Genomic DNA, 25,216 nt, shown 5'->3' with positions numbered 1-25,216 from the left:
ATCTTCCATTACATAAAAGTAAGAAATATAGAATGATTGTGTAGAAAATTGACAAATCTAAGCAAGTATCCCTGCTTGCTTTTCCCTGGAAGTACTCTGTATACATTGTTACCTTACCAATGCACCAGTGAACTCTGGGTAGGATATGCAAATGAGATATACAATATCTCATGGTTTTCCAAGTACTGTTTGAAAAACAGCCTTTATGGGGTAGGATGCAGCGAGAGAAACCACTTCTGTCCAGCTGTTTTGAGTTTTTTGACTCTCATCAGCAGAAGGTATGTTTAACTTGCTGCTTGGTGAAGCTTCTTTCCAGAGAATAAACAATACTCATTTGAGAACTTGGAAGCAAAAACCGTGAGATATGGTATATGTAATTTGCATACCTTACCCAGAGTTCCCTGGAGCACTGGTTACAATGTATACAGAGTACATGTGGGGAAACGCAATGGGGTATACTTGCCTAGATTTGCTTATATAATAATTCTATATAATATATATATATATATATATATATATATCACAGCTGGAGAGTCATTGGACTTTTCAGTCATCCATATATATAGCAGTAATTAACCCTTTCAGTCATCCATGTATAAAGCTGTAATTTGCCCTTTCTGCAGCTATATAACAAGCGCTTTAAATGCAATGTTTCAGTAACCTCATTTGTAAGCCACATACAGGGCTATGATTAAGCTTATAATTAACCCCCTGCCAAAAGAAATTCACTCATTTAGATGTTTAAAGTAATTCTACAAACATGGTTTCACTGTGGTACAGCAATAAAGAAATCATCAGCTTCTGTTACACCAGGAAAAAATTGTATTCAATGCATTTCTACTGAAGTATTGTTTGATTTTCATATGGTGGTGTATACAGACACAAAGATTTAAAACCTTAAAAGGACATGACCCTGCAATAATAATATGCTTACATGATAGAGCGTCTTATTACACTAATGTTTCTTAAAAAAAAATGTTTAACCCAAAAAAGAATCCTCAAATTGCAGGACCAGCTAAGCAGTACTTAAGCATAAATATGTGAGTAACCTCTTTACAAGGGTTAAACTCATACTTAAAGGGACATTACATATATTTGAATCACCTAAAAATAATAATTAAGGAAAATACAACAATGTTGTATTCTGCATCATGTCTGACCCCTCTGTGTGCTCCTCTTCATCATGTCTGACCCCTCTGTGTGCTCCTCTGCTTCATGTCTGACCCCTCTGTGTGCTCCTCTGCATCATGTCTGACCCCTCTGTGTGCTCCTCTGCTTCATATCTGACCCCTTTGTTTGCTCCTCTGCATCATGTCTGACCCCTCTGTTTGCTCCTCTGCATCATGTCTGACCCCTCTGTGTGCTCCTCTGCATCATGTCTGACCCCTCTGTGTGCTCCTCTGCTTCATGTCTGACCCCTCTGTGTGCTCCTCTGCATCATGTCTGACCCCTCTGTGTGCTCCTCTGCTACATCTGTGTGACCCTGTGCTTCATGTCTGACCTCCATCTGTGTGACCCTCTGCTTCATGTCTGACCCATCTGTGTGCTCCTCTGCATCATGTCTGACCCCTCTGTGTGCTCCTCTGCTTCATGTCTGACCCCTCTGTGTGCTCCTCTGCATCATGTCTGACCCCTCTGTGTGCTCCTCTGCTTCATGTCTGACCCCTCTGTGTGCTCCTCTGCTTCATGTCTGACCCCTCTGTTTGCTCCTCTGCTTCATGTCTGACCCCTCTGTGTGCTCCTCTGCTTCATGTCTGACCCCTCTGTTTGCTCCTCTGCTTCATGTCTGACCCCTCTGTTTGCTCCTCTGTTTCATGTCTGACCCCTCTGTGTGCTCCTCTGCATCATGTCTGACCCCTCTGTTTGCTCCTCTGCTTCATGTCTGACCCCTCTGTTTGCTCCTCTGCTTCATGTCTGACCCCTCTGTGTGCTCCTCTGCATCATGTCTGACCCCTCTGTTTGCTCCTCTGCATCATGTCTGACCCCTCTGTGTGCTCCTCTGCATCATGTCTGACCCCTCTGTGTGCTCCTCTGCTTCATGTCTGACCCCTCTGTGTGCTCCTCTGCATCATGTCTGAGCCCTCTGTGTGCTCCTCTGCATCATGTCTGACCCCTCTGTGTGCTCCTCTGCATCATGTCTGACCCCTCTGTGTGCTCCTCTGCTTCATGTCTGACCCCTCTGTGTGCTCCTCTGCATCATGTCTGACCCCTCTGTTTGCTCCTCTGCATCATGTCTGACCCCTCTGTGTGCTCCTCTGCATCATGTCTGACCCCTCTGTGTGCTCCTCTGCTTCATGTCTGATCCCTCTGTGTGCTCCTCTGCATCATGTCTGACCCCTCTGTTTGCTCCTCTGCTTCATGTCTGACCCCTCTGTTTGCTCCTCTGCTTCATGTCTGACCCCTCTGTGTGCTCCTCTGCATCATGTCTGACCCCTCTGTGTGCTCCTCTGCTTCATGTCTGACCCCTCTGTGTGCTCCTCTGCATCATGTCTGACCCCTCTGTTTGCTCCTCTGTATCATGTCTGACCCCTCTGTGTGCTCCTCTGCATCATGTCTGACCCCTCTGTGTGCTCCTCTGCTTCATGTCTGACCCCTCTGTTTGCTCCTCTGCATCATGTCTGACCCCTCTGTGTGCTCCTCTGCATCATGTCTGACCCCCCTGTGTGCTCCTCTGCATCACGTCTGACCCCTCTGTGTGCTCCTCTGCATCATGTCTGAACCCTCTGTTTGCTCCTCTGCATCATGTCTGACCCCTCTGTGTGCTCCTCTGCATCATGTCTGACCCCTCTGTGTGCTCCTCTGCTTCATGTCTGACCCCTCTGTGTGCTCCTCTGCATCATGTCTGACCCCTCTGTGTGCTCCTCTGCATCATGTCTGACCCCTCTGTGTGCTCCTCTGCATCACGTCTGACCCCTCTGTGTGCTCCTCTGCATCATGTCTGACTCCTCGGTGTGCTCCTCTGCTTCATGTCTGACCCCTCTGTGTGCTCCTCTGCTTCATGTCTGACCCATCTGTGTGCTCCTCTGCTTCATGTCTGACCCCTCGTTGTGCTCCTCTGCTTCATGTCTGACCCCTCTGTGTGCTCCTCTGCATCATGTCTGAACCCTCTGTGTGCTCCTCTGCTTCATGTCTGACCCCTCTGTGTGCTCCTCTGCATCATGTCTGACCCCTCTGTGTGCTCCTCTGCTTCATGTCTGACCCCTCTGTGTGCTCCTCTGCTTCATGTCTGACCCCTCTGTGTGCTCCTCTGCATCATGTCTGACCCCTCTGTGTGCTCCTCTGTTTCATGTCTGACCCCTCTGTGTGCTCCTCTGCATCATGTCTGACCTCTCTGTATGCTCCTCTGTTTCATGTCTGACCCCTCTGTGTGCTCCTCTGCTTCATGTTTGACCCCTCTGTGTGCTCCTCTGCTTCATGTCTGACTCCTCTGTTTGCTCCTCTGCATCATGTCTGACCCCTCTGAGTGCTCCTCTGCATCGTGTCTGACCCCTCTGTTTGCTCCTCTGCATCATGTCTGACAACTCTGTTTGCTCCTCTGAATCATGACTGACCCCTCTGTGTGCTCCTCTGCATCATGTCTGACCCCTCAGTGTGCTCCTCTGCTTCATGTCTGACCCCTCTGTGTGCTCCTCTGCATCATGTCTGACCCCTCTGTGTGCTCCTCTGCTTCATTTCTGACCCCTCTGTGTGCTCCTGTGCTTCATGTCTGACCTCCATCTGTGTGACCCTCTGCTTCATGTCTGACCCATCTGTGTGCTCCTCTGCATCATGTCTGACCCCTCTGTGTGCTCCTCTGCTTCATGTCTGACCCCTCTGTGTGCTCCTCTGCATCATGTCTGACCCCTCTGTGTGCTCCTCTGCTTCATGTCTGACCCCTCTGTGTGCTCCTCTGCTTCATGTCTGACCCATCTGTTTGCTCATCTGCTTCATGTCTGACCCCTCTGTTTGCTCCTCTGCATCATGTCTGACCCCTCTGTGTGCTCCTCTGCATCATGTCTGACCCATCTGTGTGCTCCTCTGCTTCATGTCTGACCCCTCTGTGTGCTCCTCTGCATCATGTCTGACCCCTCTGTTTGCTCCTCTGCATTATGTCTGACCCCTCTGTGTGCTCCTCTGCATCATGTCTGACCCCTCTGTGTGCTCCTCTGCATCATGTCTGACCCCTCTGTTTGGTCCTCTGCATTATGTCTGACCCCTCTGTGTGCTCCTCTGCATCATGTCTGACCCCTCTGTGTGCTCCTCTGCATCATTTCTGACCCCTCTGTGTGCCCCTCTGCATCATGTCTGACCCCTCTGTGTGCTCCTCTGCTTCATGTCTGACCCCTCTGTGTGCTCCTCTGCATCATGTCTGACCCCTCTGTGTGCTCCTCTGCTTCATGTCTGACCCCTCTGTGTGCTCCTCTGCATCATGTCTGACCCCTCTGTGTGCTCCTCTGCATCATGTCTGACCCCTCTGTGTGCTCCTCTGCTTCATGTCTGACCCCTCTGTGTGCTCCTCTGCATCATGTCTGACCTCTCTGTGTGCTCCTCTGCATCATGTCTGACCCCTCTGTGTGCTCCTCTGCTTCATGTCTGACCCCTCTATTTGCTCCTCTGCTTCATGTCTGACCCCTCTGTTTGCTCCTCTGCTTCAAGTCTGACCCCTCCGTTTGCTCCTCTGCATCATGTCTGACCCCTCTTTGTGCTCCTCTGCATCATGTCTGACCCCTCTGTGTGCTCATCTGCATCATGTCTGACCCCCCTGTATGCTCCTCTGCATCATGTCTGACCCCTCTGTGTGCTCCTCTGCATCATGTCTGACCCCTCTGTGTGCTCCTCTACATCATGTCTGACCCCCCTGTGTGCTCCTCTGCATCATGTCTGACCCCTCTGTGTGACCCTCTGCTTCATATCTGACCCCTCTGTGTGCTTGTCTGCATCATGTCTGACCCCTCTGTGTGCTCCTCTGCATCATGTCTGACCCCTCTGTGTGCTCCTCTGCTTCATGTCTGACCCCTCTGTTTGCTCGTCTGCATCATGTCACAGTCTGACCCCTCTGTGTGCTCCTCTGCATCATGTCTGACCCCTCTGTGTGCTCCTCTGCATCATGTCTGACCCCTCTGTGTGCTCCCCTGCATCATGTCTGACCCATCTGTGTGCTCCTCTGCTTCATGCCTGACCCCTCTGTGTGCTCCTCTGCATCATGTCTGACCCCTCTGTGTGCTCCTCTGCATCATGTCTGACCCCTCTGTGTGCTCCTCTGCATCATCTCTGACCCCTCTGTGTGCTCCTCTGCATCATGTCTGACCCCTCTGTGTGCTCCTCTGCATCATGTCTGACCCCTCTGTGTGCTCCTCTGCATCATGTCTGACCCCTCTGTTTGCTCCTCTGCTTCATGCCTGACCCCTCTGTGTGCTCCTCTGCATCATGTCTGACCCCTCTGTGTGCTCCCCTGCATCATGTCTGACCCCTCTGTGTGCTCCTCTGCTTCATGTCTGACCCCTCTGTTTGCTCCTCTGGATGATGTCTGACCCCTCTGTTTGCTCCTCTGCATCATCTCTGACCCCTCTTTGTGCTCCTCTGCATCATGTCTGACCCCTCTGTGTGCTCCTCTGCTTCATGTCTGACCCCTCTGTGTGCTCCTCTGCTTCATGTCTGACCCCTCTGTGTGCTCCTCTGCATCATGTCTGACCCCTCTGTGTGCTCCTCTGCATCATGTCTGACCCCTCTGTTTGCTCCTCTGTATCATGTCTGACCCCTCTGTGTGCTCCTCTGCATCATGTCTGACCCCTCTGTGTGCTCCTCTGCTTCATGTCTGACCCCTCTGTTTGCTCCTCTGCATCATGTCTGACCCCTCTGTGTGCTCCTCTGCATCATGTCTGACCCCCCTGTGTGCTCCTCTGCATCACGTCTGACCCCTCTGTGTGCTCCTCTGCATCATGTCTGACCCCTCTGTTTGCTCCTCTGCATCATGTCTGACCCCTCTGTGTGCTCCTCTGCATCATGTCTGACCCCTCGTTGTGCTCCTCTGCTTCATGTCTGACCCCTCTGTGTGCTCCTCTGCTTCATGTCTGACCCCTCTGTGTGCTCCTCTGCATCATGTCTGACCCCTCTGTGTGCTCCTCTGTTTCATGTCTGACCCCTCTGTGTGCTCCTCTGCATCATGTCTGACCTCTCTGTATGCTCCTCTGTTTCATGTCTGACCCCTCTGTGTGCTCCTCTGCTTCATGTTTGACCCCTCTGTGTGCTCCTCTGCTTCATGTCTGACTCCTCTGTTTGCTCCTCTGCATCATGTCTGACCCCTCTGTGTGCTCCTCTGCATCGTGTCTGACCCCTCTGTTTGCTCCTCTGCATCATGTCTGACAACTCTGTTTGCTCCTCTGCATCATGACTGACCCCTCTGTGTGCTCCTCTGCATCATGTCTGACCCCTCAGTGTGCTCCTCTGCTTCATGTCTGACCCCTCTGTGTGCTCCTCTGCATCATATCTGACCCCTCTGTGTGCTCCTCTGCTTCATGTCTGACCCCTCTGTGTGCTCCTGTGCTTCATGTCTGACCTCCATCTGTGTGCTCCTCTGCTTCATGTCTGACCCCTCTGTTTGCTCCTCTGCATCATGTCTGACCCCTCTGTGTGCTCCTCTGCATCATGTCTGACCCCTCTGTGTGCTCTTCTGCATCATGTCTGACCCCTCTGTGTGCTCCTCTGCTTCATGTCTGACCCCTCTGTTTGCTCCTCTGCATCATGTCTGACCCCTCTGTGTGCTCCTCTGCATCATGTCTGACCCCCCTGTGTGCTCCTCTGCATCACGTCTGACCCCTCTGTGTGCTCCTCTGCATCATGTCTGACCCCTCTGTTTGCTCCTCTGCATCATGTCTGACCCCTCTGTGTGCTCCTCTGCATCATGTCTGACCCCTCTGTGTGCTCCTCTGCTTCATGTCTGACCCCTCTGTTTGCTCCTCTGCATCATGTCTGACCCCTCTGTGTGCTCCTCTGCATCATGTCTGACCCCCCTGTGTGCTCCTCTGCATCACGTCTGACCCCTCTGTGTGCTCCTCTGCATCATGTCTGACCCCTCTGTTTGCTCCTCTGCATCATGTCTGACCCCTCTGTGTGCTCCTCTGCATCATGTCTGACCCCTCTGTGTGCTCCTCTGCTTCATGTCTGACCCCTCTGTGTGCTCCTCTGCATCATGTCTGACCCCTCTGTGTGCTCCTCTGCATCATGTCTGACCCCTCTGTGTGCTCCTCTGCATCACGTCTGACCCCTCTGTGTGCTCCTCTGCATCATGTCTGACTCCTCGGTGTGCTCCTCTGCTTCATGTCTGACCCCTCTGTGTGCTCCTCTGCTTCATGTCTGACCCCTCTGTGTGCTCCTCTGCATCATGTCTGACCCCTCTGTGTGCTCCTCTGTTTCATGTCTGACCCCTCTGTGTGCTCCTCTGCATCATGTCTGACCTCTCTGTATGCTCCTCTGTTTCATGTCTGACCCCTCTGTGTGCTCCTCTGCTTCATGTTTGACCCCTCTGTGTGCTCCTCTGCTTCATGTCTGACTCCTCTGTTTGCTCCTCTGCATCATGTCTGACCCCTCTGTGTGCTCCTCTGCATCGTGTCTGACCCCTCTGTTTGCTCCTCTGCATCATGTCTGACAACTCTGTTTGCTCCTCTGCATCATGACTGACCCCTCTGTGTGCTCCTCTGCATCATGTCTGACCCCTCAGTGTGCTCCTCTGCTTCATGTCTGACCCCTCTGTGTGCTCCTCTGCATCATATCTGACCCCTCTGTGTGCTCCTCTGCTTCATGTCTGACCCCTCTGTGTGCTCCTGTGCTTCATGTCTGACCTCCATCTGTGTGACCCTCTGCTTCATGTCTGACCCATCTGTGTGCTCCTCTGCATCATGTCTGACCCCTCTGTGTGCTCCTCTGCTTCATGTCTGACCCCTCTGTGTGCTCCTCTGCATCATGTCTGACCCCTCTGTGTGCTCCTCTGCTTCATGTCTGACCCCTCTGTGTGCTCCTCTGCATCATGTCTGACCCCTCTGTTTGCTCATCTGCTTCATGTCTGACCCCTCTGTTTGCTCCTCTGCATCATGTCTGACCCCTCTGTCTGCTCCTCTGCATCATGTCTGACCCATCTGTGTGCTCCTCTGCTTCATGTCTGACCCCTCTGTGTGCTCCTCTGCATCATGTCTGACCCCTCTGTTTGCTCCTCTGCATTATGTCTGACCCCTCTGTGTGCTCCTCTGCATCATGTCTGACCCCTCTGTGTGCTCCTCTGCATCATGTCTGACCCCTCTGTTTGCTCCTCTGCATTATGTCTGACCCCTCTGTGTGCTCCTCTGCATCATGTCTGACCCCTCTGTGTGCTCCTCTGCATCATTTCTGACCCCTCTGTGTGCCCCTCTGCATCATGTCTGACCCCTCTGTGTGCTCCTCTGCTTCATGTCTGACCCCTCTGTGTGCTCCTCTGCATCATGTCTGACCCCTCTGTTTGCTCCTCTGCTTCATGTCTGACCCCTCTGTGTGCTCCTCTGCATCATGTCTGACCCCTCTGTGTGCTCCTCTGCATCATGTCTGACCCCTCTGTGTGCTCCTCTGCTTCATGTCTGACCCCTCTGTGTGCTCCTCTGCATCATGTCTGACCTCTCTGTGTGCTCCTCTGCATCATGTCTGACCCCTCTGTGTGCTCCTCTGCTTCATGTCTGACCCCTCTATTTGCTCCTCTGCTTCATGTCTGACCCCTCTGTTTGCTCCTCTGCTTCAAGTCTGACCCCTCCGTTTGCTCCTCTGCATCATGTCTGACCCCTCTTTGTGCTCATCTGCATCATGTCTGACCCCCCTGTGTGCTCCTCTGCATCATGTCTGACCCCTCTGTGTGCTCCTCTGCATCATGTCTGACCCCTCTGTGTGCTCCTCTACATCATGTCTGACCCCCCTGTGTGCTCCTCTGCATCATGTCTGACCCCTCTGTGTGACCCTCTGCTTCATATCTGACCCCTCTGTGTGCTTGTCTGCATCATGTCTGACCCCTCTGTGTGCTCCTCTGCATCATGTCTGACCCCTCTGTGTGCTCCTCTGCTTCATGTCTGACCCCTCTGTTTGCTCGTCTGCATCATGTCACAGTCTGACCCCTCTGTGTGCTCCTCTGCATCATGTCTGACCCCTCTGTGTACTCCTCTGCATCATGTCTGACCCCTCTGTGTGCTCCCCTGCATCATGTCTGACCCATCTGTGTGCTCCTCTGCTTCATGCCTGACCCCTCTGTGTGCTCCTCTGCATCATGTCTGACCCCTCTGTGTGCTCCTCTGCATCATGTCTGACCCCTCTGTGTGCTCCTCTGCATCATCTCTGACCCCTCTGTGTGCTCCTCTGCATCATGTCTGACCCCTCTGTGTGCTCCTCTGCATCATGTCTGACCCCTCTGTGTGCTCCTCTGCATCATGTCTGACCCCTCTGTTTGCTCCTCTGCTTCATGCCTGACCCCTCTGTGTGCTCCTCTGCATCATGTCTGACCCCTCTGTGTGCTCCCCTGCATCATGTCTGACCCCTCTGTGTGCTCCTCTGCTTCATGTCTGACCCCTCTGTTTGCTCCTCTGGATGATGTCTGACCCCTCTGTTTGCTCCTCTGCATCATCTCTGACCCCTCTTTGTGCTCCTCTGCATCATGTCTGACCCCTCTGTGTGCTCCTCTGCTTCATGTCTGACCCCTCTGTGTGCTCCTCTGCTTCATGTCTGACCCCTCTGTGTGCTCCTCTGCATCATGTCTGACCCCTCTGTGTGCTCCTCTGCATCATGTCTGACCTCTCTGTGTGCTCCTCTGCATCATGTCTGACCCCTCTGTGTGCTCCTCTGCTTCATGTCTGACCCCTCTATTTGCTCCTCTGCTTCATGTCTGACCCCTCTGTTTGCTCCTCTGCTTCAAGTCTGACCCCTCCGTTTGCTCCTCTGCATCATGTCTGACCCCTCTTTGTGCTCCTCTGCATCATGTCTGACCCCTCTGTGTGCTCATCTGCATCATGTCTGACCCCCCTGTGTGCTCCTCTGCATCATGTCTGACCCCTCTGTGTGCTCCTCTGCATCATGTCTGACCCCTCTGTCTGCTCCTCTACATCATGTCTGACCCCCCTGTGTGCTCCTCTGCATCATGTCTGACCCCTCTGTGTGACCCTCTGCTTCATATCTGACCCCTCTGTGTGCTTGTCTGCATCATGTCTGACCCCTCTGTGTGCTCCTCTGCATCATGTCTGACCCCTCTGTGTGCTCCTCTGCTTCATGTCTGACCCCTCTGTTTGCTCGTCTGCATCATGTCACAGTCTGACCCCTCTGTGTGCTCCTCTGCATCATGTCTGACCCCTCTGTGTGCTCCTCTGCATCATGTCTGACCCCTCTGTGTGCTCCCCTGCATCATGTCTGACCCATCTGTGTGCTCCCCTGCATCATGTCTGACCCATCTGTGTGCTCCTCTGCTTCATGCCTGACCCCTCTGTGTGCTCCTCTGCATCATGTCTGACCCCTCTGTGTGCTCCTCTGCATCATGTCTGACCCCTCTGTGTGCTCCTCTGCATCATCTCTGACCCCTCTGTGTGCTCCTCTGCATCATGTCTGACCCCTCTGTGTGCTCCTCTGCATCATGTCTGACCCCTCTGTGTGCCCCTCTGCATCATGTCTGACCCCTCTGTTTGCTCCTCTGCTTCATGACTGACCCCTCTGTGTGCTCCTCTGCATCATGTCTGACCCCTCTGTGTGCTCCCCTGCATCATGTCTGACCCCTCTGTGTGCTCCTCTGCTTCATGTCTGACCCCTCTGTTTGCTCCTCTGGATGATGTCTGACCCCTCGTCTGACCCCTCTGTTTGCTCCTCTGCATCATCTCTGACCCCTCTTTGTGCTCCTCTGCATCATGTCTGACCCCTCTGTGTGCTCCTCTGCTTCATGTCTGACCCCTCTGTGTGCTCCTCTGCTTCATGTCTGACCCCTCTGTGTGCTCCTCTGCATCATGTCTGACCCCCCCTGTGTGCTCCTCTGCATCATGTCTGACCCCTCTGTGTGCTCCTCTGCATCATGTCTGACCCCTCTGTTTGCTCCTCTGCATCATCTCTGACCCCTCTTTGTGCTCCTCTGCATCATGTCTGACCCCTCTGTGTTCTCTGCTTCATGTCTGACCCCTCTATGCGCTCATCTGCATCATGTCTGACCCCTCTGTGTGCTCCTCTGCATCATGTCTGACCCCCCTGTGTGCTCCTCTGCATCATGTCTGACCCCTCTGTGTGCTCCTCTGCATCATGTCTGACCCCTCTGTGTGCTCCTCTGCATCATGTCTGACCCCTCTGTGTGCTCCTCTGCATCATGTCTGACCCATATGTGTGCTCCTCTGCATCATGTCTGACCCCTCTGTGTGCTCCTCTGCATCATGTCTGACCCCTCTGTTTGCTCCTCTGCATCATCTCTGACCCCTCAGTGTGCTCCTCTGCATCATGTCTGACCCCTCTGTGTTCTCTGCTTCATGTCTGACCCCTCTATGCGCTCCTCTGCATCATGTCTGACCCCTCTGTGTGCTCCTCTGCTTCATGTCTGACCCCTTTGTATTCTCATCTGCATCATTTCTGACCCCTCTGCGTGCTTCTTTGTATCATGTCTGACCCCTCTGTGTGCTCCTCTGCATCATGTCGGACCCCTCTGTGTGCCCCTCTGCTTCATGTCTGACCCCTCTGTGTGCTCCTCTGCTTCATGTCTGACCCCTCTGTATGCTCATCTGCATCATTTCTGACCCCTCTGTGTGCTCCTCTGCATCATGTCTGACCCCTCTATGTGCTCCTCTGCATCATGTCTGACCCCTCTGTGTGTCCCTCGGCATCATGTCTGACCCCTCTGTGTGCTCCTCTGCATCATGTCTGGCCCCTCTGTGTGTCCCTCTGCATCATGTCTGACCCCTCTGTGTGCTCCTCTGCATCATGTCTGACCCCTCTGTTTGCTCCTCTGCATCATGTCTGACCCCTCTGTGTGCTCCTCTGCATCATGTTTGACCCCTCTGTGTGCCCCTCTGCATCATGTCTGACCCCTCTGTGTGCTCCTCTGCATCATGTCTGACCCCTCTGTGTGCTCCTCTGCATCATGTCTGACCCCTCTGTGTGCTCCTCTGCATCATGTCTGACCCCTCTGTGTGCTCCTCTGCATCATGTCTGACCCCTCTGTGTGCTCCTCTGCATCATGTCTGACCCCTCTGTGTGCTCCTCTGCTTCATGTCTGACCCCTCTGTGTGCTCCTCTGCTTCATGTCTGACCCCTCTGTGTGCTCCTCTGCATCATGTCTGACCACTCTGTGTGCTCCTCTGCATCATGTTTGACCCCTCTGTGTGCTCCTCTGCATCATGTCTGACCCCTCTGTGTGCTCCTCTGCATCATGTCTGACCCCTCTGTGTGCTCCTCTGCATCATGTTTGACCCCTCTGTGTGCTCCTCTGCATCATGTCTGACCCCTCTGTTTGCTCCTCTGCATCATGTCTGACCCCTCTGTGTGCTCCTCTGCATCATGTCTGACCCCTCTGTTTGCTCCTCTGCATCATGTCTGACCCCTCTGTGTGCTCCTCTGCTTCATGTCTGACCCCTCTGTGTGCCCCTCTGCATCATGTCTGACCCCTCTGTGTGCTCCTCTGCATCATGTTTGACCCCTCTGTCTGCTCCTCTGCATCATGTCTGACCCCTCTGTTTGCTCCTCTGCATCATGTCTGACCCCTCTGTGTGCTCCTCTGCTTCATGTCTGACCCCTCTGTGTGCTCCTCTGCATCATGTCTGACCCCTCTGTGTGCTCCTCTGCATCATGTCTGACCCCTCTGTGTGCTCCTCTGCATCATGTCTGACCCCTCTGTGTGCTCCTCTGCATCATGTCTGACCCCTCTATGTGCTCCTCTGCATCATGTCTGACCCCTTTGTTTGCTCCTCTGCATAATGTCTGACCCCTCTGTGTGCTCCTCTGCATCATGTCTGACCCCTCTGTGTGCTCCTCTGCATCATGTCTGACCCCTCTGTGTGCTCCTCTGCATCATGTCTGACCCCTCTGTGTGCTCCTCTGCTTCATGTCTGACCCCTCTGTGTGCTCCTCTGCATCATGTCTGACCCCTCTGTGTGCTCCTCTGCTTCATATATGACCCCTTTGTTTGCTCCTCTGCATCATGTCTGACCCCTCTGTGTGCTCCTCTGCATCATGTCTGACCCCTCTATGTGCTCCTCTGCATCATGTCTGACCCCTCTGTGTGCCCCTCTGCATCATGTCTGACCCCTCTGTGTGCTCCTCTGCATAATGTCTGACCCCTCTGTGTGCTCCTCTGCATCATGTCTGCCCCTCTGTGTGTCCCTCTGCATCATGTCTGACCCCTCTGTGTGCTCCTCTGCATCATGTCTGACCCCTCTGTTTGCTCCTCTGCATCATGTCTGACCCCTCTGTGTGCTCCTCTGCATCATGTTTGACCCCTCTGTTTGCCCCTCTGTGTAAGGGGTCAGACATGATGCAGAGGGGCACAAAGAGGGGTCAGACATGATGCAGAGGGGCACAAAGAGGGGTCAGACATGATGTAGAGGAGCACACAGAGGGATCAGACATGAAGAAGAGGGGCACACAGAGGGGTCAGACATGAAGCAGAGGAGCACACAGAGGGGTCAGACATAAAGCAGAGGAGCACACAGAGGGGTCAGACATGATGCAGAGGAGCACACAGAGGGGTCAGACATGATGCAGAGGAGCACACAGAGGGATCAGACATGAAGAAGAGGGGCACACAGTGGTGTCAGACATGTGCCCTCTGTGTGTCCCTCTGCATCATGTCTGACCCCTCTATGTGCTCCTCTGCATCATGTCTGACCCCTCTGTGTGCTCCTCTTTATCATGTCTGACCCCTCTGTGTGCTCCTCTGCATCATGTCTGACCCCTCTGTGTGCTCCTCTGCATCATGTCTGACCCCTCTGTGTGCTCCTCTGCATCATGTCTGACCCCTCTGTGTGCTCCTCTGCATCATGTCTGACCCCTCTGTGTGCTCCTCTGCATCATGTCTGACCCCTCTGTGTGCTCCTCTGCATCATGTCTGACCCCTCTGTGTGCTCCTCTGCATCATGTCTGACCCCTCTGTGTGCCCCTCTGCATCATGTCTGACCCCTCTGTGTGCTCCTCTGCATCATGTCTGACCCCTCTGTCTGCTCCTCTGCATCATGTCTGACCCCTCTGTGTGCCCCTCTGCATCATGTCTGACCCCTCTGCGTGCTCCTCTGCATCATGTCTGACCCCTCTGTTTGCCCCTCTGTGTAAGGGGTCAGACATGAAGAAGAGGGGCACACAGTGGTGTCAGACATGATGCAGAGGAGCACACAGAGGGATCAGACATGAAGAAGAGGGGCACACAGTGGTGTCAGACATGATGCAGATAGGGCACAAAGTATGTCACATTATAACACACGGACATAGGACCCAAATTATATGTCACATAGCACACAGCTTATAGGTGTCAAACTATATGTCACATAACACACAGATATAGGGCACAAAGTATATGTCACATAACACACAGATATAGGGCACAAAGTATATGTCACATAACACACAGATATAGGGCACAAAGTATATGTCAAATAACACACATATATAGGGCACAAAGTATTAAGTCACATAACACACATTTAGTTGTATATATCAGTATTTTGTGACATGTGAGTGGCACGTCACAAAATACTGAAATATTCTGATTCTGTCATGAGTTCACTCACATGTCACAAAATACTGATATATTCTGATACTGTCATGAGTCACTCACATGTCACAAAATACTGATATATTCTGATACTCTCATGAGTCACTCACAGGTCACAAAATAATCAAGACAGTATCAGAATATGTTCTGGTGAACTGCTTGTGCATTGTCGCCCCCTGCAGATTCGTGGCCAATCGGGGTGTGTCAATCAACCCGATTGTATAGGACATTGATATATTATGACAGTGACATGTGAGTGAGTAACTCATATTAAGAATATGAATTTATGATAATTCATCTTTCTGATCACTAGGGATTGAGGTTAAATGTCTTTAATTAGATACTAAAAAAAGTGCAGAAACAATCTTTGATTTATCAGGATACTATTGTTTAAAACTATTGTTCCCAGCAAGCAAAATCATTTTTAAAGCCTCATAAAATTGAGTTTCCTTATGGATTTCAATGACTTTTTATCTAGAACCTACTTACCAGACACACATTTTGGAAGAGATCTTCCAAGTACAGATTGGAATACTAAAGCCCTATTTTAGGCTACAGTAATGCATAGCACCTCCCCAAAAATATTCTGAATTCTCAAAAAAATTGTTGAATGCGGTCGTGGTGGGCGGGGCTAAACTACCGCGCGGCCTACCGGGCATTTGCCCGGTATGCCCAACGTTCAGTCTGGGCCTGTATGTAAGCCTCTGCAGACTGCCCCCTTATCTCAGTTCTTTTGACAGACTTGCATTTTAGCCATTCAGTGCTGACTCCTAAATAACTCTACGGAGTGAGCACAAATTTATCTGTATGGCTCACATGAACTAGTGCTGTCTAGCTGTGAAAAACTTTCAAAATGCAATGAAATAAAAGGTGACCCTCAAGGGCTTAGAAATGAGCTTATTAGCCTACCTGGGTTTAGCTTTCAACAGAGAATACCAAGAAAACAAAGCAAATTTAATTATAAAAGTAAATTGGAAAGTTGTTTAAAATGTAATGCCCTATCTTAATCATGTTTAATTCTGACTAGACTGTCCCTTTAAGTCTGGGGGAATTCTCCTGAACCAGCAACATTCTGCACAGTGATTGGTTTGCTCAAAGCACAAGCTTATTTACATCTGTCCTGCAAAGAAGACCCAGAATATGAATTCCACCAGGTTTTTCAAGAGATTTATCTCTGAACTGCTCTGTAAATTGATAAAATGATATTGTAAAATGATAGGCATATCTAGATAGGCTCAGTAGCTGCTGATTGGTGGTTGCACATAGATGCCTCATGTGATTGGCTCACCCATGTGCATTGTAATTTCTCTAACAAAGGATATCTAAAAAATGAAGCAAATTACCGTAGATAATAGAAGTAATTTAGAATGTTGTTTAAAAATGTATTCTCTACCTGAATCATGAAATAAAATGTTTGAGTTTAGTGTCCCTTTAACTGGGGAGATGTATGTAAAATGCTCCATCTATTTACACTGTATTATTTTTGAATAACTATGTCTCTGTAATATAGAATAATTAAGTAGATCTCTGAAAAGGAGATTAGATATTAGGAAACACAAAAAATAGATGTGACAGTATAATTATCCTATTTATAATACACAGTAATTACAATTTTACACGGCTTATTTGTTTGTAACAGATATTTTTTTTTTCTCAACATAGTTAAATATGAGAGGATAAAATTTCTTGTTGTTGCTCTGAAGAACTCAGTAGAAGTCTATGCATGGGCGCCAAAACCATATCACAAATTCATGGCTTTTAAGGTGAGTCATCCATCATTCCTAGAAAAAAATGTGTTATTTGTGCAGTGAACGGTAATAGTTCGTCTACCGTTAAATTGTGCTTTTCAAAATGCTCCCTTTCTCCTTTTTTATGTTATTTCACCCACTTAAATACACTTAAATCTGATTTTAATTCCTGCTTAGGAAGGGGTCAAATTAATATATTTTGTCTGAAGCTGAAATGTATTTTATCTTAGAAAGTGTTGCTTCAACATGAAACAATATTTTAAAACATTTTACATCTAATTTATTCTTAAAGATTTAACCCTCTAACACTTTCACAATTTAGTTTTCCTTTCCTGTTATTTAGTTCTTAAAACTACAGTGTTTCCATTCCCCATAGAGGGGTTTAAGTGCAGAGAACAATGACCATCCTACATACTGAACAGTGATTCGCTGATATGTACAGGGGCTCATTCACTTCTGTCCCTAATTGGCCACATGAAAAGAAGTACAGTAACATGAATAACATTTAAGAGGCTTTTCAAGTGGTGTCATACTTTTCTAACAAAATGATACGTTTTAAATTAAATTCAAACATTTATTTTGTATGCTGGATTGGTGCAATATAGTTGATCATTTCTTAAGCATAATTAAAAAAATAACTTTAATGTTTCTTTAAAGGGATATGGAACCCAAACATTTCATTTTGTGATTCAGGCAGAGCATACAATTTAAAAAATGTTTCCAATTTACTTCTATTATCAAATATGCTTTGTTTCCATGATATTCTGTGTTGAAGAGATACCTAGGTATACATGGCAGGAAATAGTGCTGCCTTCTAGTGCTCTTGCAAAGGATAACATTCTTGCAAAACTGCTGCCATATAGTGCTCCAGAAATGGTCCGGCTCCTACACATAGGTCCTTGTTTTTCAACAAAAGATACCATGAGAATGAAAAAAGAATTGATAATAGAAGTAAATAAGAAAGTTGTTAAAAATTGCATGCTTTATCTCCATAATGAAAGAAAAAATGGGGCTTTCGCATCCCTCTAACATAAAAGGACCCTCCAAATGACATACTTTAATTATTAGACCATTTACCTTGTGCATTATTGAAACTAATTTAACTCCTACAAAATGTTAAACACATAGATAAAGTCACACTCAGTAACCACAACAAGCCTATCAGTAGTGACAGTCCCCAGTAGTGTTCTGCATTAGAATCTTTAATGTTTGTGGGTCCGAAGCAAAATGTTTACCTTTGTGTTTAACCGCTGCAATAGGTTATCTAATATCAGCTGAATGTTCATTTAAACTATTATTTAGAGCATAACATTTTATATCCCACTAAGATTATCTTGGGAATACATTGGAAGAATAATTACTCTCACCCCCTATGAATATCTCTTTCTTTAATATAGATCTGCAAATGAGTTTCAGCTAATCTGATTTCTTTTATTGAATAATTAAACTGTATATTAAATCTAAACCTCTGCCCATTTTGAATAATGTTGTAATGCACTAAGATGAACAGATATGGAAGAGAACAGAGCCAGATAAAAAGAAATTGAACAGTATTTACATTTTATTAAGTAGAAGTATCTTTCAAATCTGAAACTTTCAAATTAAAATCTAAATATGAGAATGTATTCTATTTATCTAAGTACATCAGCATGGGGATCAAAAATATGTTTCATACAGGAAGCCACAAAGTTATTAGATAAAAATGATTTAAGTCAGAGTTCTAAAGCAGATTCCCATGTGCAGTCTTCAAATAACATAGATTTGAAGCACGGTGGAATAGAATATGTTTCAGAGAAACACTGGGTATGCTGAAATGAATTTATCAGGCTTCATATCTAGGTTAGCTTTTTTTTTTATTCTTCCATTCTCTTGATTTTTGTTTTTTTCTGATAAATTTAATGGGCCAAAGAGTGCAAAAAATAAAATGTTCTAATATGTTAGAGCATGTTAGTATTGTACTATTGTGTGCATAAAACGGTATATTTAAACCTTGCAAAGGTATTCAACACATAGTTAAAGGGACCGTAAAGTAAAAATTAAAGGTACAGACTACTCCAGAATTTTTATTGTTTAAAAAGATAGATCATTTCTTCATTACCCAATGCCCCTGTTTTGGAAACCCACACGGTTATATTAATATACTTTTACATCTGTGATTACCTTGTATCTATGCCTCTGCGGACTGCCCCCTCATCTCATTTCTTTTGACAGATTTGAATTCCATTTAAACTAATCAGTGCCCTCTCACAAGTAACTCCACGGGCATGAGCACAATGTTATCTATATGGCACACATGAACTAAAGCCATCTAGCTGTGAAAAACTGTCAAATGCATTCAGAAATGATGTGGCCTTCAAGGGATTAGAAATTATCATATGAGTCTACCTAGGTTTAGCTTTCACCAAAGAATACCAAGAGAACAAAGCAAATTTGATGATAAAAGTAAATTGGAAAGTGATTTAAAATTGTATTCTAGTGTGAACATGTAGGTAATGCATAGCATCTCAAGGAATGCAGAGTCCCAGTGACAATTAAACTTGCAGCGGCAAAAAACAGTGACGTGCAAAAAAAATAATTTTTTTCTCAAAGATATTATGGGGAGAGGCATTGAGCAGGTTTGCCTCTCTCACTGCAAAACATAGCGCACTGGCCAGCAGCCCTGTGTCTTCACACATCTACCCCCATTATCCAGTCCAATTTTAGTGAATTAAGGCAGCTCTCATGCTGCCTCATTGGGGGGAGCAACTCTGTGTCACTGTCAGACAGTACTCACCAGCTTCCCTGAGCCTGCTAGGAGGAGTCATGCTGCATGTTGCTCCGCCCACACTCACACTAAGCCCGCCTGCCCAGCACTGTTCCCTCTTCTGGAGGCACCGCAGGCACAGGTTGAAGTGTTTGAGTGGGCAGCTTTTTGAGGGATGTGTGCGTAGTGGGATTTAAGCCTTGAGAGGTTGGTCATAAGCTCACAGTACACATAGGCTGTTCAGTAAAAGTTGCTGTTTAAATGTTACAAAACCATGCTTTTTTATATTCTGTGAATTGTCACACACACTGTATATATTATTATCATGGTACCATTTGTACCATTTTATCTTAAGCAATAGGATCTAAAAATATATTGGGGGCTACAAATCTTGTCCCTGGGCTTTTGTTGTAAAGGAACTTATGGTAATCGTATAGTACATTTTGACACCAGAATAAAACAATCCTAAATTATAAATATTAATTTCAATAATATTGTTTATAGCATAATTTACAGTATGGGTACAGAAAATTAAATTGTCACATGGATTTCCCAAGTTAGGGCAGTTGTTAGACCACTGCCAAGGCCCCAGGCATATAGGCAAACTGAAAACATAGTTGCATTGTGGGTTATTTTGGTTAACAAAGTTTAATAAATAATGTTGTTCCATTCATTTTGTTCCATGTTGCATTGTACAACTTCACAGGCTATATTTCCTTTTTAATAGAAAGACAGTGCTGCCATATGTCACTTTGAATATTATAAAGGGACATGAAACACAATTTTTATCATTGTTGATTCAAATAGAGCATGCAATTTTAAACATTTCAATTTACTTCTATTAACATTTTGCTTCATTTTTTTGGTTCCTTTATTGAAGGAGCAGCAATGCATTATTGGGAGCTTGCTGAACACAATAGTAAGCCAATGGCTAGAAGCGTATATATGTGCAGCCACCAATCAGCAGCTAGCTCCCAGCTCTTGAGCCTATGCTTTTAAATAAAGGATACCAAAAGAACAAAGCAAATTAGATAATCGAAGTAAAATGGAAAGTTTAAAATTGTATGCGCTATCTGATTCACGTAGGAGAATTTTTTTATTTAAGATACCACTATTGGGTTTATATATGTTTTTTTCAGACGTATTATAGCCAGTGCCTCACTAGTCTCTGACCTCACCGCATGTCACTGGCAAAAAAAAGTGTATCCTTAACTTCTGAGCATCTCATCAGAATTATACTACGCTCTCACCTCACTACCTGTCCCCTTAACCCTATCCCCTCACAGCTGCTCCCCTCTCTCTCTGCTACCCTTACCCCTATACTAACACACACTTTGAAACATGCGCTGGTCACACCTATCCTCAAAAAACCTTCCCTTGATCCTACCTCCCCATCCAACTACCGCCCAATTTCCCTTCTCCTTCTTGCTTCTAAGCTTCTCGAAAAACATGTATATGCACGCCTATCCCATTTCCTTACGTTAAACTCCCTTCTTGACCCGCTGCAATCTGGATTTCGTCCCTATCACTCCACAGAGACAGCTATTGTTAAGGTCACCAACGACCTACTTACAGCTAAATCAAAAGGCCACTTCTCTCTGCTTATCCTCCTTGATCTGTCCGCAGCCTTTGACACTGTCAACCACCCTCTTCTGCTCCAAACCCTCCAATCCTTTGGTATCTGTGACACAGCCCTTTCGTGGCTCTCTTCCTATCTGTCAAACCGTACCTTCAGTGTAGCCTTCTCTGGGGCCTCCTCCGCCTCGTCACCACTTTCTGTCGGAGTACCGCAAGGCTCTGTCCTCGGTCCCCTTCTCTTCTCAATCTATACGTCATCACTAGGTTCCCTAATTAAGTCCCATGGTTTCCAATATCATTTGTATGCCGATGACACCCATATCTACTTCTCTGCACCAGAACTATCTCCTTCCTTGCTAACCCATGTCACTAACTGTCTTTCTCACATCTCTTCCTGGATGTCCTCTCACTACCTCAAGCTAAATCTCTCCAAAACTGAGCTCCTCATTTTCCCCCCTTCTTCCAAAATCTCCACCCCCAATATCTCTATAACTGTCGACAACTCCATCATTACCCCTACCCCGCACGCCCGATGTCTCGGGGTCACATTCGACTCAGATCTTTCCTTCACTCCTCACATTCAGTCATTGGCTAAAGCCTGCCGCTTCCACCTTAAAAACATCTCTAAAATTAGACACTTCCTTACACAAGACACAACTAAGATTTTAATCCACTCTCTCATTCTTTCCCGCCTTGATTACTGCAACTCTGTCCTCTCTGGTCTCCCCACCTGCCGCCTAGCTCCTTTACAATCCATATTGAATGCCTCTGCCAGACTCATCTTCCTTACACGTCGCTCTTCATCTGCTGCGCCTCTCTGCCAATCCCTTCACTGGCTTCCTCTTGCCTCTAGGATCAAACACAAAACTCTCACTCTGACATACAAAGCCCTCAACTGCACTGCTCCCCCCTACATCTCAGACCTTATCTCCAGATACTCTCCCTCCCATCCCCTTTGCTCTGCTCATGACCTCCTACTCTCCTCCTCTCTTGTCACCTCATCACACTCCCGTTTACAGGACTTCTCCAGACTGGCTCCCATCTTATGGAACTCTCTGCCTCGCTCCACAAGACTCTCTTCTAGTTTTAAAAGCTTCAAGTGCTCCCTAAAGACTCTACTGTTCAGGGACGCATACAACCTACGCTAACCTTTCCTAATACCAGTTCCTCTCCTCCACTGCAATCCCCTGAACCCTCTTAGCATGTAAGCCTAATAGTCCAGCTGTTTGTAGATCACCTTCTTAAGAGCTGACTACAACAGTGCAACTATTGGCAGGGCCCTCTACCCTATAATTGTTTTGTTATACTCCCCCTTTGTTTATAGCGCTGCGGAATCTGTTGGCGCTCTACAAATAACCGATAATAATAATAATAATGAATAAGTATAGAGCTGAAAACAGGCGCACATTGAAGAAATACATTTTGAGCAGAGGAACAATCCAATTATACTTTCCCAGCTGTGGGAGACTGCTGTCAGGGTGTCCCCTAACTCCTCCATTCTCTAACTTCAAAAAATTAGACTGGTCATCTATGTTATCTTAACCGTATAGAAGTGCTTATCTCTTTATTGCCTGAGCGATATCTGATTTTGGGAAGACTATAAAGAGCAACACTGATATTACAACTGATAAACTAACAGTGAAGAGGTATAGCATAGACAGTCGGCTTAACTTTGGATGGTGCTAATACGATGCTTGTTGCACCCATATTATAAATCTATCTTCAGTCTATCTCATAGTTGTCAACATTTCAGAAACATTTCAGGGACACTTTGCAGCAGAGCAATCAAGCAGGTTATCGTAGTATTGACAAACTAATGTTTAACTGCTCAGCCAAACCAGTTTTGCAATCAAAACCCATCCATTTGATACTACTAGTATAAGTATCCATAGCTTATTATACAGATTGCAGCACCAAGCTCTTAACACCTACCTCATAATATTTACAATACCAGTCTCTGGAACACACACACAGATAAATAAATATATATATATATATATATATATATATATATATATATATATATATATATATATATATATATATATATATATATATATATACCAAATGTTTGGTACAAGTAGCATTTCATATGACTGTCTAGCCAGTAGAGGGTTAATAACTCAGCAATACAAAAATCTGCATTGTGTAGTGTTTGCTAATTGCACTAATCAACTTTTTCACTGCTGAGCCACTCACAAAACCGGCCTTAGAGGGAAAACTGCTCCCAACCATAGAAAGTGCAATCCTGCCAACTTTTAATTTTATAATTTGCAGTAATTTTTCATATTCAGTGACATTACAGCAAGATACTTCATATTTACATGAAGTAAAGAAATATGCAAAAACAGACTTTTAAAAATGTTAAATAATTCCTTTACTTTAGAAGCATTCTTGCGCTATTGTAGTAAATAGAAGCATTCTTGCGCTATGCTAGTAAAGTTATAATGAAACATAAACCATCTTCTAATTAATTATTAGTATCTGTCCAGCTTATATATATGATCACTTTCCTATAACTTATACTATTGCAGGGCTCAGTTGAGTGCTTAAAGACACACAAAAAAATACATACCTAATTGCCAGCAGCAATACTCGACTCTTAATGAATCACTGACAGCAGAGGTGCAGGGGAGGAGCTCGGCTGCAGTATGTCAAATTAGTATAAACAGGAGGACAGACACAGCAAACACTCAGTGCAGCTGATCTTAATGTGTGATTATGCACAACACTGGACTGGGTGAGCTGTTGGGGACAAATTGATTTTTGTATTATTTAATTTGACAGCAATTTTCATATTTTTGCACTGTATGTAGGAAGTGGTGTATGTTTAAAACTCATGCTAAAACCAACCAGTAAGCTGCAGATGTTAGTGCTAAAATATGAAGATTACTGTCAGACTAAATAATGCAAAGATGCAAACAATACATTATCTTTAGTAGTAGCCAAGTAATCCCCCCTCTTTTACAACAAATCAGCACAGCTCCTAACCTAGTGTGTAGGAGCTGTTTGTAAGTGTTTTTTCTTCTGATTTGTGGCAGTTTAAACATTGATCACTTAGAGAAGGTGCAGCAAGGAGTCCCTGCCTAGACCTGAGTGATCAAGCAGAGAGTACTTTCTGAAAGCACAGCCTCACCGGCCGCTCCTTCTCATTAACTTGTGTCACACATTCCCCAGCTCAGCTGCAGTTTTCCAAATCTCCTGAGGGGGACATTTCCAGGGACAAAAAAAAAATCCTTCAGGGACATGCAACAAAATACAAGGACTGTCCCTGGAAATCACGGACTGTTGGCAACTATGGTATCTCTCACTCTATCTCTCTCATATATATATATATATATATATATATATATATATATATACTGTATATACTGTATGTATATATATATATATATATATATATATATATAAATATATATAAATATATACATATATAATGGAGTGTTTTATACTTTTCTTAAAATTGTATGGAACTGAACTAGAACTCCATAACTTGCACGCCATCACCTTAGCACTCTAGCCATATTTAGCCAAGTATATTTTGTGCTCCACCTCTAATCTAGTAATGTTTAATAAGGCACAGAAAAATAGCAGCTTATTATAATAGCAGCTTCCTGACAGCTTGTCTTTCCCACTGAGCAGGAAGTGCCCCAGAGCAGTGAGGAATAATATAGAAGTGAGTGAGTCCATCAATACCATTTCCAGGTTCCTTATGATTAGATATGTGCATTCAATCCTTCGTGAGGATGCGAATGCAGAGGTGGGTGGCCGCTCATGCCATTCTGCTCTTTTTAGAGCCCAAACGCACAAGCGGCCATCTACTTCCACATTCAGATCCTCACAAAGGATTCAAATTGCCATATCTACTTATAATGCTCCAGGCTTGGCCCATATCTATACCCATATCCACATCTATCAGCATAGCCATGGCAGTTAGTTCACTGACCCTCACTGTTTAGTATAGGGAGAAGCAGGATGGCGAGTTAAACTGCTCCCTATTCAAAGGGTCAAAGAGGTAATGGGTCAGACAGCATGAGGGGTGATCACTAGTCACATAGTGTGCTTGGGTGCCCTGAGCCTCAATCAGCTCTGTAAGCTTGCCCTGGAGATAAGATAAATACCACCCAAGAGGCTTTTCAAAAGGTGTGTCTTGGACTACAATACAATGCAAATATTGCTAAAACAAATGTCAGTGGCAAATGAGGAAATGAGAATGCAGTGAATAATTTTGGATGCATATATTAATAAATATCAATACACTTTCATGTTAAAGGGATATGAAACCCAATTTTTTTTCATGCAATTTTAAACAACTTTCTAATGAATTTCTGTTCTCTTGTTTTCTTTTGTTGAAAAGAACGGCTATAAGTTCGGGTGTGTGCACGTGTCTGGAGCACTAGATGGCAGTACTCTTTCCTGCCATGCAGGGCTTCAGACAGC

General features: G+C 46.6%; 1 protein-coding gene across 1 annotated transcript in view; it reads left to right on the top strand.

The window, feature by feature from the left end:
• NRK (Nik related kinase) overlaps window positions 1-25,216 on the top strand; it is a 575,538-nt gene that overhangs the window by 461,725 nt on the left and 88,597 nt on the right. The window contains exon 28 of the mRNA XM_053699167.1: window positions 16,370-16,470. Coding sequence (XP_053555142.1) covers window positions 16,370-16,470 — 101 coding nt within the window. The remainder of the gene's footprint in view (window positions 1-16,369; window positions 16,471-25,216) is intronic.

Source organism: Bombina bombina, chromosome 1, assembly GCF_027579735.1.
Source record: "Bombina bombina isolate aBomBom1 chromosome 1, aBomBom1.pri, whole genome shotgun sequence".
Classification (NCBI taxonomy): domain Eukaryota; kingdom Metazoa; phylum Chordata; class Amphibia; order Anura; family Bombinatoridae; genus Bombina; species Bombina bombina.
This window is presented reverse-complemented; position numbering and strand designations above follow the sequence as displayed.